General features: G+C 39.4%; 1 protein-coding gene across 1 annotated transcript; it reads right to left on the reverse strand.

The window, feature by feature from the left end:
- Nucleotides 1–5,058: 5,058 nt before the first annotated feature.
- pomt2 (protein-O-mannosyltransferase 2) lies at nucleotides 5,059–19,590 on the reverse strand. The gene is made up of 21 exons (XM_034159586.1): nucleotides 19,023–19,590; nucleotides 17,465–17,549; nucleotides 17,272–17,376; nucleotides 17,064–17,172; nucleotides 15,178–15,286; nucleotides 13,415–13,574; nucleotides 13,208–13,314; nucleotides 13,043–13,125; nucleotides 12,639–12,748; nucleotides 12,480–12,546; nucleotides 12,327–12,387; nucleotides 12,144–12,222; nucleotides 11,090–11,241; nucleotides 10,909–11,000; nucleotides 10,752–10,828; nucleotides 10,598–10,669; nucleotides 10,415–10,474; nucleotides 10,222–10,327; nucleotides 9,022–9,162; nucleotides 8,836–8,947; nucleotides 5,059–6,114 (listed from the first exon to the last, which is right to left on the reverse strand). Exons 1-21 carry the CDS (start codon nucleotides 19,298–19,300, stop codon nucleotides 6,009–6,011), a joined length of 2,271 nt encoding a protein of 756 aa, XP_034015477.1. The 5' UTR covers nucleotides 19,301–19,590; the 3' UTR covers nucleotides 5,059–6,008.
- Between the last annotated feature and the right edge of the window lie 204 nt (nucleotides 19,591–19,794).

The raw sequence follows: 19,794 nt of genomic DNA on the forward strand, positions 1-19,794 counted from the left end.
AGATATCGACACCAATAACTCCTGAAACTATCATTGATTTATCATTATTCTTACACAAAATGGCAGTAAAATATCTGCATTTATCAATGACCATATTAATGTTAATTTTCTTACATTTTGCAAATGTTTATTATTTAGTGTCCACAATAACGAGTTGACTAGGCTACTTTAACTTTTTCATTTTAAAAGCCAAATTTCGTATCATAATTGCTCATTTTAAATCTTTTTTTTTTTTAGACATCAAAATCTCTTTCCACTGTAAAAAAAAATTTTATCTTGAAAATATGTAAACTTCAGATTAGGTACAAGTCCTTCCTGGTTTCTTAGTAAAGAATAAAGTCGTTACTGGGATGACCTCACACCTACCTGTAACAATTAATTAATAAAAAACAAAAAAATAAAGTTGTTCTTTATTTTAAAAATATCTCATTTCAAGCTTGTCTGAAAAACTGCACCCATTAAGAAGCTGTGGGAATTTTACCATTTTACAGAGAAAAGGATTAACAAAAAAATTAATCAGAAAAAAAAAAAAAAAAAAAATCAAAGTAACACTTACTTTACAGTAATAGAATTCTTTTGTGGAATAGTCTACCAAACCATGTTGTAAATTCACTCAGTTCAAATGTTTTTAAAAATAGGTACACAGTAAAATCACCAGTGTGGTTTTCATCGCTGTTGTAGCAGTTCAGTAGTTTGTATTTGTTTATCTTTATTCACACAAGTCACAGACATTTATACAGCTTTGCCCCGCCCATTACCTCACAGGAGTCCAGACAGAGGAAATATTACAGGGGGACAAGAAAGCTTTGTTGCATGTACAGAGTACACACTGGCATTTACAGGAAATATCTTCATGTGCGCAGAACAGAGAACAGACAATTGCGCGGCACCCATGCAGGGGTCCTGTCTGCATACATAAATTTGCGGATCCCGCAGGGGCACGAACGTCTCGGCTTGTTACCATGTATGCATGTATGCGATGGCTTCTTATTTGCATAGCTGGCATAGAGAGACCTTTGTATGCGTAGAATACGCATTACACGCCTCAGCGTGTCAACATATGCAGGACATGGGACATATCGTCTGCACTCTGCACATCTGGGCGTGTTAACAGCACAGAGAACAGACAGAGGACCACTCGGTTATGGTGGAGTCTACGAGTATACAAAATGTGTAGTAGAGAAGCTTGAATCTTCGACTGGACTGGGTTGCTTGACGCGATCATGTTTCGCTTCAAATCACAGAAACTTCCTCAGCTAAAAATTCTTGCTCTGGTAGTCTGACTTCGGTCAGCAACCCAGTCCAGTCGAAGATTCAAGCTTCTCTAATATGGAAACCACCTGGACAACTGAGAGCCTTCACAGAAACTATACAAAATGTGATAAATGTCCGCTACATTATCACACTGAAGTGTGCACATGACAAAAAGTAAGCAGTCTGACATCTAAACAGAAGTCAGTACAGACGGCACGACTGACTTAACATTATACAAAAATACTGAACAGTAAAACTCACTGTGACATAACAGAACTTTATCCAAAACAACCCGCCTGTGAAACAAGAAGTGTTTCATACATTAAAAATGACTTGGCGTGTTGCCCATGGGGATCCATGGGTTCTACATTGGGTAGTGTTTATAAAAGAGGTAGCTGATATTTTTCAAGGCTGGTAATAAATTGTGCAAAGTTTTTATAATGAATTAGAATGGAGTGTGAGTCCAGAATGTTTTTTTCTGTTAATTATGTAACTTTTTAATGTTAATTTGCTAATTTTGAATTGTTTAGATTCTTGTTATCATATACAGACTATTATCACTATTATAATTATTATTATAATAATTATAATAATATAATACAACACCCCCGAGTCACACTAACTGCCAGAACGTTCGTAGCACGGGCCGAGGCAGAGGATTAGCAGCAATCTTCCATTCCAGCTTATTAATTAATCAAAAACCCAGACAGAGCTTTAATTAATTTGAAAGCTTGACTCTTACTCTTGTCCATCCAAATTGGAAGTCCCAAAAACCAGTTTTATTTGTTATCATCTATCGTCCACCTGGTCGTTACTGTGAGTTTCTCTGTGAATTTTCAGACCTTTTGTCTGACTTAGTGCTTAGCTCAGATAAGATAATTATAGTGGGCGATTTTAACATCCACACAGATGCTGAGAATGACAGCCTCAACACTGCATTTAATCTATTATTAGACTCAACTGGCTTTGCTCAAAATGTAAATGAGTTCACCCACCACTTTAATCATATCTTAGATCTTGTTCTGACATATGGTATGGAAATTGAAGACTTAACAGTATTCCCTGAAAACTCCCTTCTGTCTGATAATTTCTTAATAACATTTACATTTACTCTGATGGACTACCCAGCAGTGGGGAATAAGTTTCATTACACTAGAAGTCTTTCAGAAAGCGCTGTAACTAGGTTTAAGGATATGATTCCTTCCTTATGTTCTCTAATGCCATATACCAACACAGCGCAGAGTAGCTACCTAAACTCTGTAAGTGAGATAGAGTATCTCGTCAATAGTTTTACATCCTCATTGAAGACAACTTTGGATGCTGTAGCTCCTCTGAAAAAGAGAGCTTTAAATCAGAAGTGCCTGACTCTGTGGTATAACTCACAAACTGACAGCTTAAAGCAGATAACCCGTAAGTTGGAGAGGAAATGGCGTCTCACTAATTTAGAAGATCTTCACTTAGCCTGGAAAAAGAGTCTGTTGCTCTATAAAAAAAGCCCTCCGTAAAGCTAGGACATCTTACTACTCATCACTAATTGAAGAAAATAAGAACAACCCCAGGTTTCTTTTCAGCACTGTAGCCAGGCTGACAAAGAGTCAGAGCTCTATTGAGCCGAGTATTCCTTTAACTAGTAATGACTTCATGACTTTCTTTGCTAATAAAATTTTAACTATTAGAGAAAAAATTACTCATAACCATCCCAAAGACGTATCGTTATCTTTGGCTGCTTTCAGTGATGCCGGTATTTGGTTAGAATCTTTCTCTCAGATTGTTCTGTCTGAGTTATTTTCATTAGTTACTTCATCCAAACCATCAACATGTCTATTAGACCCCATTCCTACCAGGCTGCTCAAGGAAGCCCTACCATTATTTAATGCTTCGATCTTAAATATGATCAATCTATCTTTATTAGTTGGCTATGTACCACAGGCTTTTAAGGTGGCAGTAATTAAACCATTACTTAAAAAGCCATCACTTGACCCAGCTATCTTAGCTAATTATAGGCCAATCTCCAACCTTCCTTTTCTCTCAAAAATTCTTGAAAGGGTAGTTGTAAAACAGCTAACTGATCATCTGCAGAGGAATGGTCTATTTGAAGAGTTTCAGTCAGGTTTTAGAATTCATCATAGTACAGAAACAGCATTAGTGAAGGTTACAAATGATCTTATGGCCTCAGACAGTGGACTCATCTCTGTGCTTGTTCTGTTAGACCTCAGTGCTGCTTTTGATACTGTTGACCATAAAATTTAATTACAGAGATTAGAGCATGCCATAGGTATTAAAGGCACTGCGCTGCGGTGGTTTGAATCATATTTATCTAATAGATTACAATTTGTTCATGTAAATGGGGAATCTTCTTCACAGACTAAGGTTAATTATGGAGTTCCACAAGATTCTGTGCTAGGACCAATTTTATTCACTTTATACATGCTTCCCTTAGGCAGTATTATTAGACGGCATTGTTTAAATTTTCATTGTTACGCAGATGATACCCAGCTTTATCTATCCATGAAGCCAGAGGACACACACCAATTAGCTAAACTGCAGGATTGTCTTACAGACATAAAGACATGGATGACCTTTAATTTCCTGCTTTTAAACTCAGATAAAACTGAAGTTATTGTACTTGGCCCCACAAATCTTAGAAACATGGTGTCTAACCAGATCCTTACTCTGGATGGCATTACCCTGACCTCTAGTAATACTGTGAGAAATCTTGGAGTCATTTTTGATCAGGCTATGTCATTCAAAGCGCATATTAAACAAATATGTAGGACTGCTTTTTTGCATTTACGCAATATCTCTAAAATTAGAAAGGTCTTGTCTCAGAGTGATGCTGAAAAACTAATTCATGCATTTATTTCCTCTAGGCTGGACTATTGTAATTCATTATTATCAGGTTGTCCTAAAAGTTCCCTGAAAAGCCTTCAGTTAATTCAAAATGCTGCAGCTAGAGTACTAACGGGGACTAGAAGGAGAGAGCATATCTCACCCATATTGGCCTCTCTTCATTGGCTTCCTGTTAATTCTAGAATAGTATTTAAAATTCTTCTTCTTACTTATAAGGTTTTGAATAATCAGGTCCCATCTTATCTTAGGGACCTCATAGTACCATATCACCCCAATAGAGCGCTTCGCTCTCAGACTGCAGGCTTACTTGTAGTTCCTAGGGTTTGTAAGAGTAGAATGGGAGGCAGAGCCTTCAGCTTTCAGGCTCCTCTCCTGTGGAACCAGCTCCCAATTCGGATCGGGGAGACAGACACCCTCTCTACTTTTAAGATTAGGCTTAAAACTTTCCTTTTTGCTAAAGCTTATAGTTAGGGCTGGATCAGGTGACCCTGAACCATCCCTTAGTTATGCTGCTATAGACTTAGACTGCTGGGGGGTTCCCATGATGCACTGAGTGTTTCTTTCTTTCTTTCTCTTTTTGCTCTGTATGCACCACTCTGCATTTAATCATTAGTGATTGATCTCTGCTCCCCTCCACAGCATGTCTTTTTCCTGGTTCTCTCCCTCAGCCCCAACCAGTCCCAGCAGAAGACTGCCCCTCCCTGAGCCTGGTTCTGCTGGAGGTTTCTTCCTGTTAAAAGGGAGTTTTTCCTTCCCACTGTCGCCAAGTGCTTGCTCACAGGGGGTCGTTTTGACCGTTGGGGTTTTTACGTAATTATTGTATGGCCTTGCCTTACAATATAAAGCGCCTTGGGGCAACTGTTTGTTGTGATTTGGCGCTATATAAATAAAATTGATTGATTGATTATTATCAGTATTATTATTATTTTATTTTTACTTCTATTTTGCCATTTGACAATGGCAAGTGTTTTCATTTTGTTGTGTCATCCATGTATTTTTAATATATTTACAATTGTATTATACGTATACTTGCACTGAACTTATGTAAAATCACGCATGCACACACACACACACTCTCATTCTTTTAATATATAAATGATTCACCGCCCCGTGCTGGATTGGCGTGTGAGTCCAGAAAATCACTGTCCATTGTTGTTAGCTAATATGTAGCTTCTGTATAAATATTAATCCTATCGACGTTCACCCTTGACCCAAAATACATACCAAATGGAAAAAGTCAGCTCTCCCCAGTTTTTACGTGATCAAATTGCACACACCCAAAGCTTTGTTTCTTTTTTGCAATCTGCTGTAAGCAGGTGCTTTTGACAAACAGAGACAGTGGCAGAAGACATCAAAAGCACTACACATTTCACTCATGGTACCAACATGACACTTACGTCACTCATGGTAACAGCAACAGCACTTACCTAAACTGGCTAAACCTATTGACCTACAACACACAACACAATAAATCAATAATAACACAATAACATTTAAAACCTTAAAACCCCAAACTCCCATGGTGCATTGCAGCACAACGTCTGCTGTTTACTGATTAGTTAAAAATGCTAATTTCTCAAAAATATTTGTCCTATCAAATTTGTTTTCGTGTTAATCCTTGACCCAAAATACATAAGCATACCAAACGGCAAATGTCAGCTCTCCCCGGTTTTGCCGTGATCAAAGCCATACACAGGAGCGCGCGCACACACACACACACGCCGCTTGGCTCTTATGATATAGATGAGCACAGAGACACAGCACTTCAGTATTTCTGAATTCTTTTTCAATACGTCCCACAATCGCTTTAGCTTATTATTGCAATGTTTGTAGTGTGTGATGCATCTAAGGCAGTTTGGTGATGAAAGCATCTGTAACACTCTCATATCGCACTCATTCAAGTCTCAAAATTCCCATGAGTCCATCCACTTGAGGCCGGCCATGGTGCTGCCCGGCTCGTGTGCCAGTGGGCCCGTCATTCCGTAGGTCAGAGGATGAAACAGGTAGAAACTGAGAAAACAGACAGCAATAATCAACGTGAACTAAAGGTGAAAATAACTCAGACATTATCAACAACTACAGCACTTGTTTTAATGAGTTCGTCAGTAAACAGTAAAAACTTCTTTAGGAGGTTTTAATTTAAACAGCCATCACACAAAGAAATCAGCTCCAGTAAATAAAACAATTGGAAAATTAATGAGCCGATTACTGTATGTTCTATATGACAAATCACATAATTTTGTTTAACTAGTTTGGGAGGTCTTGCGACTTATATATTGAAGCAACATATATGGAAAAATACTGCATTATCCTCTATGGCCACAAGATGGTATTGTCTACAAGTAAGAAAAGCCATTTTTTTAATTTTATAATTAAATCGGTACTGTAATTCACACTCTGGAGCACAAGAAGCAGAAGAATCAGCAGAAGAAGCAGCAAAAAAAAAAAACAACAAAACAAAACATGCTTTGTCTTACACAAAGAGCAAATTTAAGAAATCATGCTCTCAAACTGAAATATGCTCTGGAATAACAGGAGGGAATGGAACATTCATACTACATGGTACAAAACTTGTTTGGATTTGGTGAGATAACAAGTACAAGCAACAGTAAGTCATAAGCTGAGTCATATTTTACAAATCTTTGTTTACATTATAAATAAATAAATAAATAAATAATGTGCAGTTTTCAAATGTTTTAATTACAATGCACCTTTGCCTCACTGATGATTATCTGTTCAGTGGTGACAAGCAATTTATTTGTTTTTTGTGCTTCGTACAGCATTAGCTTCAGCTTTTCAATACAGTATTTGCATATATATATATATATATATATATATATATATATATATATATATATAAAACCCCTGGCAAAAATTATGGAATCACCAGCCTCGGAGGATGTTCATTCAGTTGTTTAATTTTGTAGAAAAAAATCAGATCACAGACATGACACAAAACTAAAGTCATTTCAAATGGCAACTTTCTGGCTTTAAGAAACACTATAACAAATCAGGAAAAAAATTGTGGCAGTCAGTAACGGTTACTTTTTTAGACCAAGCAGAGGGAAAAAAATATGGAATCACTCAATTCTGAGGAAAAAATTATGGAATCATGAAAAACAAAAGAACGCTCCAACACATCACTAGTATTTTGTTGCACCACCTCTGGCTTTTATAACAGCTTGCAGTCTCTGAGGCATGGACTTAATGAGTGACAAACAGTACTCTTCATCAATCTGGCTCCAACTTTCTCTGATTGCTGTTGCCAGATCAGCTTTGCAGGTTGGAGCCTTGTCACGGACCATTTTCTTCAACTTTCACCAAAGATTTTCAACTGGATTAAGATCCGGACTATTTGCAGGCCATGACATTGACCCTATGTCTTTTTGCAAGGAATGTTTTCAGTTTTTGCTCTATGGCAAGATGCATTATCATCTTGAAAAATGATTTCATCGTCCCCAAACATCCTTTCAATTGATGGGATAAGAAAAGTGTCCAAAATATCAACGTAAACTTGTGCATTTATTGATGATGTAATGACAGCCATCTCCCCAGTGTCTTTACCTGACATGCAGCCCCATATCATCAATGACTGTGGAAATTTACATGTTCTCTTCAGGCAGTCAGCTTTATAAATCTCATTGGAACAGCACCAAACAAAAGTTCCACCATCACCTTGCCCAATACAGATTCGAGATTCATCACTGAATATGACTTTCATCCAGTCATCCACAGTCCACGATTGCTTTTCCTTAGTCCATTGTAACCTTGTTTTTTTTTCCTGTTTAGGTGTTAATGATGGCTTTCGTTTAGCTTTTCTGTATGTAAATCCCATTTCCTTTAGGCGGTTTCTTACAGTTCGGTCACAGACGTTGACTCCAGTTTCCTCCCATTCGTTCCTCATTTGTTTTGTTGTGCATTTTTGATTTTTGAGACATACTGCTTTAAGTTTTCTGTCTTGACGCTTTGATGTCTTCCTTGGTCTACCAGTATGTTTGCCTTTAACAACCTTCCCATGTTGTTTGTATTTGGTCCAGAGTTTAGACACAGCTGACTGTGAACAACCAACATCTTTTGCAACATTGCGTGATGATTTACCCTCTTTTAAGAGTTTGATAATCCTCTTCTTTGTTTCAATTGACATCTCTCGTGTTGGAGCCATGATTCATGTCAGTCCACTTGGTGCAACAGCTCTCCAAGGTGTGATCACTCCTTTTTAGATGCAGACTAATGAACAGATCTGATTTGATGCAGGTGTTAGTTTTGGGGATGAAAATTTACAGGGTGATTCCATAATTTATTCCTCAGAATTGAGTGAGTCCATATTTTTTCCCTCTGCTTGGTCTAAAAAAGTAACCGTTACTGACTGCCACAATTATTTTTCCTGATTTCTTATAGTGTTTCTTAAAGCCAGAAAGTTGCCATTTGAAATGACTTTAGTTTTGTGTCATGTCTGTGATCTGCTTTTTTTCTACAAAATTAAACAACTGAATGAACATCCTCCGAGGCCGGTGATTCCATAATTATTGCTAGGGGTTGTATATATATGCTAATGCTAATATCTATTGCTAATGTTGCAGCCCCACATGAGATAGTACTTTCTGCAATAGGACCGTCTACTGAGCACAATGATAAAACCCATTATGTTTAAAAACATATCGTCCAAAAACAAAAGACATTCTTTTATGATCAGCTTCAAATTTTGAAAGACGACGGAATTTTACTGCTGACCTGTAAAGAATACTGAACAGAAGTCCTGCGTGCCCAACAGTCCGCAGCCAATCAGAATGAGGTGGGCGGAGTAGCAGGTCTGTGTTTTTCAACAGAATGTCTAATGTCATTCCTGTAAACAAACAAAATGTTATAATAACCACAGCCATGTAATGAGAGTAAAAATAATGTGACAGAACTTGGTACCAGTCAGCATGCTGTTGAACAGCATAGCAGGGAAGTAGTGGTGGTAGTACAGAACCCGACTCATAACATAGAACGGTGCGTAGTGAAGCAGCCAGCCAAGAAACAGCAGCCCGCCTCCACTCCTCAGCATGCGGGAATGTTCTGAAACACAAAGAAATATGACAGATTAACCATTTTCAAATATTCACTCTTTCAACAATCAGAGAGAAAGCCTCAAGTTGAATGAAATTACACTCATCACTAGCTTCGTCAGATGCACCAATTTAAGGCTAATTTTGCCTTCAGAAATGCCTCAATTCTTCATGGTGGGGATGTTCTGGTTGTCTGCCTGAGTGGTTACCATCCAGGAAAAAGGACAGTTCTGTGGTGGATGGGGTCAGGCACAGCACCAATGCATGCTTCCAGACTTGACTTGTATGGATTCGAGAAGGTGCTGGAAACACTCCTGAGAGATTTTGGTTCATCAGACCAGGAAACATGTTTCTCATCTAACGATCTCCAGTTGTGGTCCGTCCGCACCCACTGTAGCCTTAGTTCCTGTTCTTAGCAGAGAGGTGTGACATCTGGTGTGATCTTCTACTGCTGTAGTCCATCTACTTCAAGCTTCTACATGTTGTGCTTTCCGATATGCTCTTAAGCATAGTGTGGTTACAAGAAGTTGCTACTGGACATTATTCTCTGACCTTTGCCATCAACAAGGCATTTACACCTAGAGAACTGCTGCTCACTGGATCTTTCTTATTTTTTAAAACCACTCTATGTAGATTCTATATGCAGGGGTGGTGGCCAAGTGGTTAACGCACTTGGTTTTAGTGCAGATGGTTCTGGGTTCAAATACCACCCCTGCCACATTTCTCCATGTAATGTGGAGTTGCGTCAGGAAAGGTGTAAAACTTGTGTCAAATCAATGGCTGGGTTTCAGATCAGACATCTTTTGCAACTGTCTGTTAAGTAAGGCTGGTCAATGAGGAATTCCATATACCGTAGTTTGGGGACTTGTTGTTTTAAACTAACAATTGTGATCTCTTTGCTGGTCCTCTGGTGCTACCCCATACCCCATGTACACCCAGGGGTGGATCAGAACACACACCATAGAGTCCTAAAATGTAACTATGGGTAGTCAAGTAAATTTACTATCTGCTTTGAGCAATAAAAAACAAGTACAGAACGGTAAGACGAAGCCAACGTCCGTAATCATACCTCTTCGTTTGCGGTTCAACGGTATACCTCTTTGCAGGGTAACAGAAGCCGTGGACACCATGATGAGATACAATCCCAAACATGCTAAATTGGTCCACCAAACCACCTGAAGAAGAGAATTTATTCGTGAAAGAATTCATGTCAGATGAGACCCACAGCAGGCAAAAACACAGCCATCTAAAGAGGAACTTACAGGGTTCCCCAGCAGGTAAACTCGATACTCTGTTTCATTCACCCCAGAAAACCTCAGTCCCTTCAGAAAGAGAGAGAGAAAAAAACAAACAGAACATTTGCAATGATTCAACGTAATTGCTACTCAATTTAATGACAAATAAATAAATAAACAATTCTACAACATATAGTAGATTATGTAAACCTGGTAGTTGATGGGCCAGTGCCAGGGTTTTGAGGTCATATCATTGCCTTTGGGTTTTAAACCACTGTTACCCTAAAAGAAACATGTGTCACCTTTATGTATAAAAAACAACTATTTTTTTAAAGATATTACTAAAGATGAGCTGGCTTCTTACTCTGATCATAACAATATGGGACTCCAGCAGGATCTCCAGAAAAAGTGGCTTCAGCACTGACAGACTAATGTTGGGCACTGTCAGAAACGAAGAGAAAAATCATGTCAGCTCATCTTTGCATTTACACTTAGAAACACAGCAAATGTATTTATCATACATTTGGAATTGATATGATCTTCAATGTTCCACTGCGAGTTTGGAGATTCCTTCAAGTAGGGACTACAGGTCACCTCCACCTGTTCCCAGCCCCTGAACACAAACAAGACCTACAGTGAAGACTAACAGATTTATCTTCACTGTATAAGAATAAAATCAGTCTGAGCAGAGCCCGTGTTTACCACTTGGGCAGAGTCTTGCCAGATGAGTAAAGCACACAGCCAGTAGCTTGGTGCAGAAAGCGGACTTTACTGCGTAGCACCTTCACAAGATCGCCCTTCCTCCCCCCATATACCTCCACCTGCCACAGGTCATTGGCGTCTCCTGTGGCATTCTAAACACAAGACAAAGAACAAAAAGTGGAAATACTGAAAGATCTAATATCACACAACTATCTGCTATTTTAACAACCACTATTTTTTGAAAGGAACTGTCCACTAGCCTCCCTCAATACACCACCAAGAGATGGATGCAATCAGACGAGGCATTGTTGAGTTATTTTGCAGAAATGAAATGCTGACAGATGGCTTTCGGACAGGAGGGTGAAAACACAATGGCTCCCCCAACTTTGTAGAATTGGGACATAAAAAAAGGCAACAGCCAGTTTTGCTTCTGTAAATGTCAGAAAAATGTTCAGAAATCATAAATGTTCATGCAGATGAAAAAGCAGCCTTAGCTATTACAATTGTAATCCTGCAAAGTGTGAATTGACATTATAGGGCTATTCCACAGAGCGCCGTTCCTTCCAGTTTCATCCTGAATAGCAAATCATGGCACATTTTGAAACATCATACTAACTTCTTGATCCATCTTTGTCAATCTTGAACAAATTTGGTATACGTAGTAGTTACAGCCATCATTGGCACCAGATTTGAAATCGGTGTGAAATTTTCGAGCAGTTCAAAAATTTCACTTTGATTCGTCAAATTGTAGCTAATACGTGGTAACTTCCAGGTGTTTGTTGTCTTAACTGCTTCAATCTTGTTTGAACATCTTTAAACAGGGTATTCCTAGTGAGTACAGCTTGATACTTATTTGATTATGCTCCATTAGGTGTAAAAATCTGAAGGAGAAGCAGTGTTTGTTGTTGTTCTGTTGTTCTTTCGCTTTGAAGCAGGTTGCCAGCCTGTTAAGAGGCGAGCCAGAATAAGTCTTTCATCCAGTTTTTGCAGTTTTTTTGGATCGCGGATGATCGAAATAGAACCTGAGGAACAGGGGTGTTGTGGGCCATCTTACAATGCCATAACCTGTAACTTGGTAGTGCTTTTTGGTCAGCGGCGCCTCATGGAGGTGGCTGTGAAGATTGCGGGTTGTCCTAAAGGGGCCAAGACAAACAAACATGAGAAGACAAAAATGAATTATTTCTGTGAGATTTAATTTTGTTTAAAGCATAGCCTCTTTGTTAACAATGATACTTACTCTTTGTGTTCCAATCGAATGATGTCGCCATGACGAATCAAATCTGGAGTTTCTGACTGATCTTAAAATGAGAGAAAAGAAAAAAAAAAGGTCCACGTAAAAATGTCACAAGATCTCGGAAGAGCAATTTATAACAAAAGTCTATCTTCTTACTAGCATGATCAGTCTGTCGGTGGACAACCCACAAGTTGTTGTAGTCTTTATGGAAGTAGGCTGTCACCTGTAAACACAGAGGAAACAATTAAGATATCAATAAAATTGGCAAGATTGTGTGATTTCTTTCTTTTTTTATATTTGTACTTAGAGCTTGACCTGCTGCTGCTTTGCACCGACTCCATCTGGATACAGGTCCAAGTGAGAGTGCAGGTATCCTCCAGCAATACGGAGATTTTTCAGTGTGACAGTGGAGCCGTACGCCAGGTCTGCGTTAGAAGATCCAGATAGCGATTTTCATTATAAGTAAACAGAAAATGTTTTTGTAAACACTGTGAGAGAGAACCCAAAAACTGAAATTAATTGCCCCTGGTGGGATGAATAAAGTTGTCTAAGTCTAAAACAAACCCAAGCAAAATGTCAAGAAATTACTGATCATATCAGCTTAACACTATACGGATGACTGCAGCGACATTTCTGACCTTCTCCTTTGAGTTACCATTCGTGATTTAGCGACTACAAACAGAATATGATGTGGTTTTAATCCTAAATGTGGGACTCACACTCAGGCATAGACGCGTTATGTAGTTTGTTTCCAATGAGACGGGATTGAAAAGCAGAACTGAAGAAGCCATCTCCCGGTCCACTGGTGAGAGAGAACGATCGTGACGACCCAAACAATCAGTGCCGGAACCCCCATTTATCCCAAACTCGGCAATCACACTCACCTTTTGTTCAACACAACAAAGTGGACTGCAAAAATGGTAAAGTAGAGAAACAGCGGGAGCAGGATGAGTCCAAACACCCGAGCCAGGAGGTGCTTTGTGATGTCCACCTGATATCAGAAAATAAAGTCGAGAAGGTAAAGCGATAATCGGTCTCGGATTACTCATTATTACTTAGGAGTACAGCTAAAGAAAAGAAAAGCTGTTTACCAATGAGAGGCGCAAGTCCCCTATTAACCTCCAGAGGTCAGAGGCTGTGTTCAGTCCCACCAGCAGGATGACAAAGAGCCCCACAAACTTCACTCCTAAAGCACCAGCAAGGTTTACACCAATGAGTACTAGCCACAGCCACCAGGGGGCCGAAAAAGGCCTGAAAAGAACAGCAGGAAGGAATAATGTGGAGAACCGCCACGTTTCATGATGAAAAATAAAAAGTAGTTCAAAGACATGAGGTGAGTATTAATTCATTCTCTCAAATTACTTAATATGTTCTACTGGAAATACACACACACACAGACACACACACATACAGACCACAGCATAATGGTGGCTTAGCAGGGTTGCCTCACAGCAAGAAGGTTCTAAGGGCCCTGTCCCTCTGGGGAGAGGATTAATTGCGCATGAATTGAGTATACAAATTGCAGGCGTTCGTCGTCATCCTCAACAAAAATGGCCAAAAATGACAAATGTCCTAGTATGAATTGCGGATATATTAATAATATATAGTGAATATATGATGTACAATCATGGTTATATAATGCATGCAGTGAGGAAACTGATCAGACACATTGAGATTATCACGGCAGTATTACGGGTGTATTATGAATGCATCGCGCGTGCATGGCATCTGCATTGCAGTCATAAAATAAGCGCACTCGGGCCGTCGGCATCACTATTCACACCAACAAGACAGCCTCTGGAGCATTTGCTGGACTTGGACAAGTTGATCACAGAGTGTTGTCATTCGAGGGTTAACTGTTCATGAGTTTGGGGAGCGGGGAAGCCGCTCTGGGTGTGAGAAGGTGCTTTTTTTTTGTTTTTTGTTTTTTTGGAGTGAGTTGTGGCTAAACAGCAACTCTTCCTTTTGTTGGTGTTAAATAAAAGTCCTGGATTGCAGCAGCTACATCTTTGTGGATTTACACAGCTGGACCGGCACTGATTGGCAGGTATGCCGCTTTCTGCCACACTTTGGGTTTAAGTGACGTGTTTGTTATGCATTCACAGACTGTCCACAAATCAGCTGCAAAGCAGATGTAATAAAAACACTTTATTCGTGGCCAATTTGTATGCAGTCGCTACAACATATTTTAGTTTGTGATGTGGACATGATGGGCACGCAATATATCTGTTTTACACACTGTCCCAGTCCGCTGTCAAGCCGCGAATCCCCATCAGTTGCGGATATTAGCGGTTAACGGCAGATATACAGCGCATCGAGTGAGTATGTATTGTGTATGAATTGAGTACGTATGGAGTATGTAAGGCGGATGTCAACCGCATTCAGATTTTTGAGCAGGTCAAAAATCCTGGCTGCGGACATGCGTGCCTCTGCAGATGATCACGGGCGTGTTCGGATGTCGGCCAACTCATACAGGCATGTTACGTGGATATTGCGGATGTTTGGCGAATATGGGCCAATTCTGTGTGCAATCCATACGCAAATCCTTCTAAACGCCAGTGGGACAGGGCCCTAAGATTGCTTCCCATCTGGTCCTTTCTGTGTGGAGTCTGTATGTTCTCCACATGTTCATGTGGGTTCTCTCTGGCTTCCTCCCACTTCCAAAGGCATGCAAATTAGGTGAATTGAAACCTTTAAATTGACCGAAGGTGTGGGAATGAATGAATCAATTTGTCAGTCTGTACGTGGCAACCTGTCTATGGTGTACCCCACCACTTGCCCTATGACTGCTGGGATACACAGGTTAATACAGCACTGCAAAATCCAGATGAAAGTAGGTTTGTTGTGATGGTACCTATCACCCTGCTGGTTGAACTTGACCATGCTGAGCAGAGCTGCCATGATGAAGAACATGAGAATGGGGTCCAGCAGGATGTACTGGGAAATAGTGATGGAGCCAGTATCTGTCAGTAGGGTGTGAGCAAACAGAGTCAATGGATTTAGTATTTTCAGAAGACCTCAATTAATTTCAACAGCATAAACATATAATTTGCTGGGTCTTTGAAAGCATTTAACAGGCTGACATCACAACATAAGGTACATGATAAAATGATATGGAAAATGCAAATAATCAAAAATACGACACAATGATCCCTACATTTACTTTAACCTCTGTTTCATTGCAAACCCTATGAAGCTAAGATAATTCATATCAGTTTTATTTAATTAGTTAATATACATCTATTCCTACATTTAAGGCCTGCAACGCATTCAGAAAAAAGTTGGGACTGGACAATTTAGGACTAGTAATGAGCTAATAAATTAAATAATGTTATTATTTCAAATAGGTGAGTTCAAACAGGTGCTTACAATCATGATTTGATACAAAAGCAGTATCCATGAAAGGCAGTATTAGAAGATCAAAGATGGACAAAGGATCTATAGTTTGTCAACAAATATGTGAGGAAAATGATGAAACTTTTCAAAACAATGGTCTTCAAAGAAGGACTGAAAGAGATTTACACATTTCTCCCTCTATAGTGCATAATATCATTAGCTAAATGACTCATGGAATCTGAAGGAATTTCAGTCTGTAAAAGGCAAAGGGCAAACCTAAGTTGAATATCTGTGATCTCAGACAACACTGCATCAAGAACTGTCATTCATCAATAGCTGATATAACCATATGGGCAAGTGATTACTTCAGGAAAAAAATTTATCAAGCACTGTAATAAGAAGCTACAGTCACACATTAACTTCTCTGGGCTGAGAGGCATCTGGGTTGGACCATCACACACTGGAAATGTGTATTGTGGTCAGATGGATCAGTATTCCAGAATGTTTTTGGAGGAAATGGACAGTGTGTGCTCTGGACCAAAGATGAAAAGGACCATACAGAAAATTATCAGCAACATTTGCAAAAGCCAGGGTATGTCATGGTATGGGCTTGTGTCAGTGCCCTTAACAAATGTAATTTACACTTCTGTGACAGCAACATGAATGCAGAAAAGTGCAGTGACATTTTAGCGCAATATCTGCTGCCTTTAAGAGGACATTTTTTTCCAGGGACATCCATCCATTTTTCAAAAAGACTTTAAAACCTCATTCTGCACACATTACAAAGGCATGGCTGCAGAGGAGGATAGGGGTACTGGACTGGCCTGCCTGCAGTGATGACCTGTCCCCCACTGGAGAATGTGTGGGGAATTTTGAAATAAAAAACGCAAAAATGATTTGCACATAGAATAGGACTAAGTAACATCTGCCATGCTTCACCACTTAGAATCCTCAATGCCAAAATGAATTTTAAGCGTTGTGAGATGAAATGGCAACATTACAAAGCAGTAAAGGCTTTAGTGCCCCAACTTCTTTTTGAATGTGTTGCAGGTCTTAAATGCAGGAATGGATGTACACTAACAATTAAAATGAAGTTGACCACACAAAACATGATGTTTCTTGGGTTTGAACTGTCTGCAATTAAATAGAAGTCAAAGTAAATGTCAGAATCACTGCAAATAACCCCCCACAGTCTGTGGGGTTATTTGCATTTCCATACCGTCCCAACTTTTTCTGATTTGGGGCTGCACATACAAAAGTAAATTACAATTCATTTTGAACAGAATAATTGATCTATTCCCTAAAATGTCCAAGTAATAAATATGACAATGTAAGAATATGACAAAATGCTTTCGATTTTTGAATATTTCCACAATTATTTTTCATTAGTGGACTATTACTCACCAAATATAAGTAGAGCAGCTGTGATTAGAGCAGCAGTGTAAGACAGAGACAACTCCAGCACTATGATGTAGGCAAATATGGGGAGACAAGAACCCAAAATGGCACAGAACTAGACAGAAAAGGCAAACAGTAGCCTTAATACACAGCAATGTGAAGCTTTCTAAAACTACTTATTAATGGATAAAACAATGCTATCATTTGGACTTACACCCCTCATGCCCCAGTAGTTGTGACCCCCATATTTATCTCCAGGGCTTAGGAAAGGAAATGTACCATCATAGCCTGTCATGAAACCTGCTAGACCAATCAGCATCTGCCAATGATTAAAAAAATGAAAAAGAATCAACAAAAGTCTTCACACGAGACAGCTATGGTTAAACATGCCTCATCTTTCATCTTACTTTCCCAAGCGGAGGATGGACATCAAAAAAGAAGGTCCTGTTGATGTAGTAGCTTCCCATCTTTCCAAAGTGCGTCTCATCCCAGCTGAAACAGTCACAAGTTAAGATGTGACAAATGGAATCTCAACGTACAAAAGAAAATGTGTTATGGTGTTATGGTTATGACCGCTTACAAACAGTCCGAAATGCAGCTGCAAGGCTTCTTACTAGGTCTTCCAAGAAGTGCCACGTAACACCAATTCTGTCCTCCCTGCATTGGCTCCACATTCAATTTAGGCTGCAGTTTAAAGTATTGGTGATAACTTTCAGAGGTCTGCAGGGTAAGTCACCACTCTACATTAGCGAATCCCTACACTCTTATGCTACAAGCAGGTCTCCGAGGTCTTCAGACCAGAACTTGTTGGTTGTGTCAAGGTCTAGGTTGAGAACCAAGAAACTGTGCATTTGGGGTGGCAGCTCCCAAGGTATGGAACACACTGCCATTGCATCCGTGCTCCGTAGACTCTGTTGGAGCTTTTAAGGAGAAGCTCAAGATTCATTTGTACAGGATTGCTTTCACCTAATGTTCTGTTGTTGCTGTTATTATTAACCCTCTCGGGTCCAGGGTATAATTGGCCATTTTGACTACTTTTGGCTTTACCTTCATAATTTACCTTAAAAAACTGTTTACTTTGCCTTGTTTGGTGTCATGTTTTCAGCACAAGCTCACCTGTGTGACTTCACAGTTTTTCTTTCATGCTGAGATACAGTATCAATGGGTCTAAATTCACACAAAAACAGAAAATCCGAGCAGAAAAAAAGTTTGTTTTTTTGACTGTGAAAACAACAAACTTGTTTACCGAAACATTTTTTCATAGCTTAAAATGTAAATATGAATTGGAAATTTCAAAAATATGTGTACAAATGTAGAAAACAACAAAGTTATGTAAAACTATTTACATTAAATGTAGGAAATGTTAGGATGAAGCACTCAGAGGTCTCAAAAATGGACATAGAGACAACTTGTGACTTCTCTATAAAGAAAAGATCATGAAGAGGCCTGACTCTAAAAGTTTGTCATGGCCTGGTGTTCCCTTTTTCTGTCATTTTTTACATCGTTATCTGGATCACTGAGGTGGATGTTCCAAAATATGGATGTAAACCTAAACAAGGCAAATAAGAGAGGTTGTGTCAGTAGGTTTTAGCCGACATACCTTGACAGAGTAGCAGTGGTCTCTCGCCTGCCCAACTCCCTCGACACGTTTGAGCTCCGGGTCAGAAACAAACCACAACGCGTCCACTTTCCACTGCGTCATTACTTTTTCTTTGCATTTTCACTTTGTTTGCCCTGTAATTTGTCCAAAAACGTAGAGAAAGTGCCATGTTTCTGATGGGGACAGACTATGGCTGTCCCCGAATGCAGAATTACTGCGAGAAATGCGTCATATTTCACCCCACCATCTATTACCCTTTGATTCTGTGGCGTGGATTTGACCTGAACTATTACCAAAATATATGACAATCATTTAGATCACCTTTAAGTTGTTATTCATACCGATGCCGGGGGTTTGTAACTTACCACACATGAGGGGGATCCATGATCTTGTAGAGTCGTGTGGAGAGAGAAATCCCCACCAGCAGCAGCAGCACTTTGCCTTTATTATCAGGATAGTTTCCCCTACCTAAGCCCTCAGAAGATGTCCCATTTGAAGACAAAGCAGCTTGACTGCTTTTCTCCTTCTCTGAAGGTTTGGATGAAGTCTGATCCTTTTCTGAATGAGGAATGTTTGTCCTTTTTCTTAGAGTTGATGTAATGTCTGTTTTGTTCCACTGTCCAACACATTCCATTTTTGCCATTCGGAAATTGCATTTGTGACAAAATGAACACGAAGGTAAGAGATAATATTTGGGAATATTTAGCGATTCATGATTTTAAAAAATAAATAAAAGTAGTTAACTATTTAGAATAGTTAGCTGGTTAGCAACAACAGCACAGATTTTACGTACGTCTGTCACTGTAAGCTAACGCAACATTCCCTCACTCAAACTCTCCGCCATAATGCTACCGAACTGTCTTATTTAATCTATAAAATACTTATGCAGGCTCTTGAATGTTTACCAAGCATCCACTCGTCCAAAAAGAAGAAAAGTCCAGCAGCAGAACCAGAACAAGAAGAGCGGCGCAAACTAAGTGATGTGCATATAAAATAAGGCGCTTCTGGGAGATGTAGTTCTCTCTGCATTCTCTACCGTGAGCACAGAGCTTTGGCGGGACACAACTTCCCAGCATCCATCTGGAAAAATCCCGCAGTGAGAAAAGATTTGTGCAATGTCATTGTTGCCACAAGAGG

Source organism: Thalassophryne amazonica, chromosome 19 (assembly GCF_902500255.1).
Source record: "Thalassophryne amazonica chromosome 19, fThaAma1.1, whole genome shotgun sequence".
NCBI lineage: Eukaryota > Metazoa > Chordata > Actinopteri > Batrachoidiformes > Batrachoididae > Thalassophryne > Thalassophryne amazonica.

Excerpts from the sequence above, each read along its gene's own strand:
- pomt2 (XM_034159586.1), bottom strand. The coding sequence starts at position 19,300 with ATGGCAAAAATGGAATGTGTTGGACAGTGGAACAAAACAGACATTACA. Across the intron at positions 13,126-13,207 it reads TTTGTTGTGTTGAACAAAAG|TGGACCGGGAGATGGCTTCT; the intron begins GTGAGTGTGATT and ends CTCTCTCACCAG. Across the intron at positions 10,829-10,908 it reads AGATCATATCAATTCCAAAT|TGCCCAACATTAGTCTGTCA; the intron begins GTATGATAAATA and ends CGTTTCTGACAG.